This window comes from Vigna unguiculata, chromosome 3 (assembly GCF_004118075.2).
Source record: "Vigna unguiculata cultivar IT97K-499-35 chromosome 3, ASM411807v1, whole genome shotgun sequence".
NCBI classification, from domain to species: Eukaryota; Viridiplantae; Streptophyta; class Magnoliopsida; order Fabales; family Fabaceae; genus Vigna; species Vigna unguiculata.
Window position 1 is genome coordinate 6,518,377 of NC_040281.1, and position 8,262 is coordinate 6,526,638.

The following is an 8,262-nucleotide window of genomic DNA, read 5'->3' on the forward strand; positions in this document are numbered from 1 at the left end:
GAAAACTTTCTAGTAGAACACTTGTGGAACAATGGGAATAGGGGTTGCGTGAACCACTCAAATTTCTGGAACTAAATACCCATCTACCATAGAAGAAGTCCATGCTCATAGACCAATCCTCATTTTGAGGTTAGTTTAACTTTGATTTACATCACAGGATAAAATATGAAGCTTCAACAAAAGCCCCTCTTCGAAATTGGAGCATAAGTCTATGTTAAACTGATGCATCAGCTTGTTTTTTGAATAATCTTGTTATTGATACTGCGATTACCAAATTTGCTTGTCGGAAATGTGTTAGACAGTAACTTAATTCTTTCTAAGATGAATACACACTTATGACATGGAAACCTCTGCTCCAACCCAATTGCAAACTCAATAAAAATCCTCCACATTTATGTGTAGTTTACATGAATAAAATAAGTGAATCTACAATAACATTAAAAATGCAAACTCTTTCCCTCCCTCACGGTCCTGGAATGCATGAAGGCCTCCTTACTGTTCTTTCTGGTCAATTTGAGCAGCTTGGACCAAACACCCTTTTTCTTACTCCCCCCGCTGTTTTCATTGACTTCCTTATCTGTGTTTCGGCTTCCTGAACCAAAGGCAATGGAGTTGCTCTTCTTCAATCCATAGTTGAAACCAACCACGGAGGAGACAGAATCCGCCACACTAGAAGCATGACGACGGTGGTGGTGGTGGTGGCGATGAGACATGTAAGAAGAAAAGGGTTGAGAAGGAGAAGGAAGAGGATAAGTTGGATTGTTGATATCATAGAGCTTCAAAAGTTTGTCTCTTAAACAAAAGGCACAAACACCTTGCACTTGTTTGTTATCAGGGTGGTACTTGCACCCTCCTCCTGATGCTTCTAACTTCATTTCTAATAATCCAATGCTACTACTTCTCTTCATTCTCTTTGCCTCTTCTCAATTTATAGTTTCATTATTCGCAGTTGCAGTGCATAGAAAATTCACAACTACTACTTTCCTCGAACTTTCTTCTTAATTACAACCACCAATGGCAGCGAATCAACTTCTATGACTACGTCCAATCTAATCCTATTTCCTATGCTTCCTTTTTTCCTTAAATGATTTTTTATGCAATCTTTTTTAGAAGGAAATGACGCAAATCAATTTAAGAAAATTGCACACGTGAATAGATAAATAGTGGTCAAAATCATGTACTTCACAACCCTATTTGTATAAGAAACAAACAGAACTTTCTTTTCACACTGCCAATAATGCTTCAACAACGTGGGTTTTGAGAAAGGAAGAATATCTCAGCATTTAATGGAGGAAGTTATAACGGGCGTCAAATCCAGCATATACAATTTTCAATTTGGACATCTACTAATTCTAATTTTAATCAATTCACGAAAAAAATCAAAAGTAAACATATTCATTTTGTTTGACTTTCTCTATATGTTTGGGTTTAAATTGAATTAAATTACAGTAATAAAATCAATTATCTCTGATTCAGAAATTTATTTTTGTAATTGAAGGTTTGTTGACTTGTTTGTTATACTTGAATAATTCATTGGGAATAATTACAAATTAGTAAACAAATCTGTTGTAATTAAGGAATATAATTACTGTTTATATACACATATTTCTGAATTTTGGTCTAGTTTTGATTATTTATTATGTGATTGTAATATATATTTATGACAGATTATGTATTCTTAAGAAATAAATCTGCTAAATATTAAGACACGAATCTTCTGCTAATCTGCATATCTCTATACATTATAAGACACTATTCGAATCAATCAGTTCAAATATCTTCTTAGATTTATTTTATTTTTCTTAAAATGCACAATAAGACATCTTTTTTATTATTTGAACTAATCAACTTGAATTTTAATTCTGATTTTTTGCAAAAAAATTATGAAATCAAACTAATTTATTCAAATTGTTTTCATAAAAATAAATAAATCAAACCGAATGCGTTCATAATTTGCATTGTATAGGTATAATTTGATTTCCATTTTTTATTTGTGAATCAGATTTTTTCTAAACTTCTCTTACATAGGAAAGGGTTTTCTTAAAAAAAATTGCATAGAGAAAATTAAATCAAACCGAATACATTCATAATTTACATTGTATATTTATAATTTGATTTCCTTTTTTATATGTGAATGACATTTTTTCTAAACTTTCTTACTTAAGAAAGGACTTTTCTTAAAATAAAATGCAGGCATTTGTAATTGACTACTGTATTAAGTTTGACGTTAATGCATATGTAACCAAAAAGTTAATGAATTAGAAAATGAAGTATTTCAATGATTGAGAAATCAAACAACATCGTGTGAAGAATATTTCTTCCAAGAAAAAAAAATGGCAAAAGCAGCAAAATCAAAGGTTTGTCCTTTGACTCGGAGAAAAATATGTAGCAAGTCAAGGTTGCGCACGTGAGGTGATTACATTAATTGTTTTTAGGTTTCGTAGAACTAAAGAAATTGGGAGAAAAAGAAAGAAAAAATTGTTATTTTATTATTTATATGATAAGTGTTGTTCGATTATTATGGTGATGGATTGGTATGCAAGGAAACTTCTCTGAACATAGCGCAATACAATGTTTCTCGTTTTTTGAAGTGGTCATCAGAGAAGAAGACATAAGAGGTTCAACTTCACGTAAAAATCTATTTTGTACCAATGCACCATTTTCAACATCTAAATACATAATAATATTATGGTTTACAAAGTATGAACTCTTTTAAATTAAATTTTAATAAGTAATTGTAATTAAATAATTTAACATGTAATTAGATTTATTAATTAATCAATTAAAAATTTTATACATTAGTTGACAATTATAACTAAATGAGCTGACTTATTTTGTGAGTGTTAATTATGTTAAATAAAAGTATGATGAGTCATTATCAAAAGTAAGTAAATCACATCATATAAATAAATAAATAAAAAGTATATCAATATATATATATATATATATATATATATATATATATATATATATATATATATATATATATATATATATATATATAATATATATATATATATATATATATATATATATATATATATATGGACAATTATATATTAAAAATATTAAGGACACCTATTATTATTGTTGTGTATTAAAAGTGATCAAATGATATTAAAATATTTTAGTAATTATGTATATGAAAGATTATGGAGGTTTAATGTGTGATAATTAAAAGATAATTCTATTTTGTAATATGTACATAGAAATATGAAAGGACAATCTATTCACACAACATTTTTTCCTATCCTGACATCTCATCACCGGTAAGAGTTAATTTGAAAGGCCAAACCATTTGCTATATATTATCATTATGAATTTATGTATATTGTCCTTTTCAGTTTTGATGATTAACATAACAGAATGAATTTTCTTACTTTTCATAAAAAAAAAAAAAATTCAAGTTTGGTTCTAATATACACCACTAACTTCAAAAAATATGCCTAAGATTTTAATACACATGAACAAAATCACGTATATAAGTATTTGATATTTGATATAGTAACCCATATTTTTCTTCATATTTAATAAAGAAAATTTTATGTATATAAATTTTCAAAGACTCATTTCCATTATACTTTTAACCAAAAATCTATTATCCAATACACATCAATTTGGATAATGATCAACAGTTAAATTTGAGAAACTTCATTTTCTTTTTTGGGTCATTATACATTCGAAGGTTTGCTTTTCTACCATCCATGAAGAGATGGGCCTAATGGGCTCATCGAATGGCACAATGCGACCTCCTCTAAAAACTCTATCAGCCCAAACAAAACCTTTATTGAAATAACATTTCTTTATATATATATATATATATATATATATATATATATATATATATTTTTTTTTTTTGAGCCCATTATGTTTTTGAAAAAAAATAAATAAATTTGGTCTCACTAGGAAGTAGGAGTAAGACAATTCTCAAGGTTCAGAAAATGTTTCCGAAAATACTTATGATCCAACAATTTTAATATGAGTAATTAGAATTAAATTACAGTTTTATAAAACAAAGAGTTTGATCTTCAACTGGACCCACAACTTTTCTTTTTCTATATTAAACTAAAATAGATGCAATTTAAGTATATATGGTAATCCTACTGCGGATATTCATAATATGGAGTTTATTTAGTGTACGGAAAAAACTTTTACCGGGAGAGAAATATAAGAATAAAATGTGAAATCAAAGATGTTGGAGTTATTTTACATATCTAAAAAAACCCATTTTTCAATGGTTGTATATTTAATTTTTAAACTGATTTTATTTTTCTTTCTGAAAAAAATGGTCATAGTTTTATTAGTTTATTAAGAAAAGATTATTCGAAAGAGGACCATAGAAATATACCACTAATAAATAAAAAATTGACACTGTTCTTGATTCAAAATCTTACTCTAATAAATTTATACATCTTTATCTTTGTATAATGTTTAAAATTTTCATTTTTATTAGACGTAAAAGTTATATTCATTATTAGATTTTCAACTTTTATGTATAAGATAGATGAGTGAATTTGTGAGGAATAGGAAGGTTTGAAATTATGTAGTGAGTAGTGTGAGTGGTAATGTAAAGTAGATTTGAGTGTGGTGATGATGAAAGGGTGGTGGGAATGGATTATGTTCACACAATATGTTATAAGAGAAGGACACAAATTAATTCTACAAGGACTGGCCATCTATATTATAGGTGGGTCATTTTATCAACTTTTTATTTATTTTTTACAGCTTTTATTGTACTATATCATCTTTTAGATATTCTTTTTTAATTTTTATTCTAATATAAGAGTTTTATAAAACTCATGTTTTTATCAACATTTTACTTGGTTATTGTGAAACTGTATATTTTTAATGCTAATATTTTATTTTTTTATGTGATGTTAGCATACTTTTACATTAATATCTTACAAAACTCAAATTTTATTAAATTTAGATATTATAAGATTCTCATTTTACTCTAATATGCCAAAATGTTTTTTTTTTTAATTTTAAATAAAATAAATGTTTATTACCTAAATGTATACCATATATTGACATAACTTTTTGACGTTCAGTTTTTTAAGTGTCTATACCAATTTTGATATATTACTTTTTTTAATATATTTTAAAATATCAAAATTAATATATATTAAAGACATAGTAAAAGTACAGAAGAAAAAAATATTAAAATATCCATTCTTAACTTTTTGACACCTTAGTACATGGTCATAACTTTCTGGTTTTTGGTGTGCCATACTTTTAATATGGACCAGTTTCACTACTTATCACCACTACTATTTCGTATAAAGTTTTCTTTATCATTGTCACATATTTTCCAGTCACCTTTCTTTGGATAAAGTAATTTAGAAGCTTAATTTATTTATTTTAATATTTTTAACACTAAAATAACTTCTTTACATAAAATTTTTAGAAAAAAAAAAATTAATTTAAAAAATTTTGGAAGATATTTTAAATGAATAAAATAGAATAATTTTAAATACATTTTAAAAGTATAAAGAATTTTAAATTTCACTTCTTTTAATTTCACTATCACTCCAACGATGATCAATTTGAGTTGGTCCGGATTGAAAACTAAGTCAAAATGGTTTTGACCAAAGGTTAAATTGAGTTGGTCTTGATTAAAGGTCAAGTCAAATTGACTTGTGTTGAAATTCTAACCAAATTGACTCATATTAAGGTTGTGCCGAATCGATCTAGGATGAAGGTTGAGATTAAACAACCATATAGTTGAAGATCGATATAAATCAACCTGAACTAAAGGTTGGACTTTGTCGATGCAGGTTAAATCTTCGCTAACAGAGTAATAATGAAGTTAATCTATTAAAAATTTATAAAAGAATGAATTTTTTAAATAGTTCTAAAGTACTAAACAGTGACAAAATGTAATAGTCTTTCTATTCTTTAAAAACACACATTAAATACATAAATTTTAACTTTCAATTGGGACACATAACATAAATGTATGTTTATGTTTTTGACATTTAAAATGTAAAAGTTTTGGGTGAGTAGTACGATGAGATTGAATCCTAGGGGCGAATACAACTGCAACCTGCACAAGGTTTATGAGTCCTTTCTTTTTACTTATTATTTATGATTTGTTGAGTGTGTGGACAGTGTTCATGCATGAACTGGAAACAGGACAGAGCTGAAAAGGAAAGAAAAGAAAAAGATGTGTTGTGTTGTGATGAGTCCTGACATTAAAATCTTTTTCACTGGCCCTGCGTGCCTCATAAGTTACACTCAAAAACAAAAATTAATTCACCAAATATCAAAAGGTAATGACTGTATTTCAATCTAACTGTTATTAAAAATATTTTAACAAAAACAAAAACTTGATTTTCCACAATTTAAGAAACTATCCCCATCCCCATGATATATAGTTAATTGTACCTACTAAATTAGTTAATATAAGAATAATCATATTTTGTCAACTTTTTCTCACAATTTGAGATAATATTTTTTAAGTGATCTTAAAATATAAAAAAATGAAAAATTATTTAAAAGATGTTACCTTAAATTATTAAAGAAAATTATTAAAATTTAGTTATGAAAAACTTGTTAAGAAAAGCAATTTCCCAATCCAATGGGAGTTGAAAAGTATTATTGGGTGGATGCAAAATTGATTCTTGCTTTGTATTCTTTCGATTTCACTTTGATAATGTGTCTCATGAAATGTAATGTTTAGATGTGACCTAAGAGTGAGTGAATGAAGTTGTGGGGTCTACTTCATACTTCTCACCAACCATGTCCTTCTTCTATATGGACTCACCTACCATTCTTCCCTTAGACATATCAATGGCTAGGGTTTGGAAAAATATACTGTGATACTGATTCTTGTGTATGTATTTTAAAATTCTACAATTTATATCTGCAATTTTTATTCTCGTCTTCGTTAAAAAGTATAATAACTTTCATAATTGTATTCGAAGATGTAGAAATTTTTTATCTTATACATAATATCACTAATTAACTACAGGTAAGTGTAATGATTCATATAGATATATGATGTAACGTTGAAGAACAGGTTAGTTTAGAAGTGGTTTTATGTGACAAAATAAGTGTAACACTTGTTTTGATTTTGAATGAGAGAGACAAAGATAATATTTTTCTTTTGAAACTATATCTCTTTAATAGTATGAGAGATTCTCAAGTGATAAAGTCTTTTTCAATATGAGAAAATAAAATTGTTCAAAGGACACTTAGATGATGATGATGATGATTCATATGATAGATTAATTATTGTGTATATGTGTTTTGGTAAAATAGGAGAGATTGTTTGAGTCAAGTATAATTAATTAAATTCAATATATTTTCATTGTAATTTAAGCTAAAGTTAACTCTTACATAAATCATTATAACGTGGTAAATGATGAGTTTATCTTTAATTTTGAACATCTAAGTGATATGAGTTAACTTACATAAGGAATTGACATAACTTTTAGTTTAAAAACTTGAAGCAATTGGTTCAAAGATTTTTTTCTTATATAGTGTATAATTTTGTGATTTTTATTTAATCTAAAACTTACATGTATTTCTAAAATTAGGGATTGAATTTGGCCAAAGCCAAAAGAAGAAATTAATTCTAATTTTTACTACAAGTTAAAGGATAAAAAACATATTTAACCTTTTTTTTTAATTGAGTTTCAATTCTTATTAAATAGAGTTCATATGGTCTCTTGTGTTAAATTGGTTCACACCATATTTGAAAAAATCCAATGTTAATCTATTAAAAGACTTAATCAGTAATTGGTCCTTTTATTTTTGTTCTCACTCAATAGAATCCCTATATTTTTAACACATAAATAAGACTTAATCAGTTATTTAGTATTCTAATATGTTACTTTATTCATTTTGGTCCCCTTATTATTTTTTGGTTCAATATAGTCTCTCATTTTTTTTAAAATATTCAATTTGGTCCCCTTATTTTTTATTCAATTTAATCCTCTTTTTTTTAAACGATCAAATTTTGTCCTCTTCGATTTGAGACCAAATTAGGAATTAAACTCAATATACATGTTAAAATATTTCTTTTGTGATATATATATTAAATCACTCCACCTAAATACTCAAATTATTTAATTTTTTATACCTCACCTAAATATTCAAATTTTTTACATGTAGGTGGAGTAATTTGATATATAAATTCTAATAAAACATTTTAACATATACATATAAGTTATAATTAAGCTTATTTGTTAATTTGGTTTCAAATTGGAGAGGACAAAATAAGATCGTTTCATAAAAAAATGAGAACTAAATTGAATC

At 26.5% G+C, this 8,262-nt stretch overlaps 1 protein-coding gene across 1 annotated transcript; it reads right to left on the reverse strand.

The window, feature by feature from the left end:
- Positions 1-235: 235 nt before the first annotated feature.
- Positions 236-919, reverse strand: LOC114179408. Its single transcript, XM_028065744.1, has one exon. The coding sequence runs from the start codon at positions 906-908 to the stop codon at positions 438-440; it is 471 nt and encodes a 156-aa protein (XP_027921545.1). The 5' UTR covers positions 909-919; the 3' UTR covers positions 236-437.
- Positions 920-8,262: the final 7,343 nt, after the last annotated feature.

Coding starts and splice junctions, on each gene's coding strand:
- LOC114179408 (XM_028065744.1), bottom strand. CDS start 908: ATGAAGAGAAGTAGTAGCATTGGATTATTAGAAATGAAGTTAGAAGCA.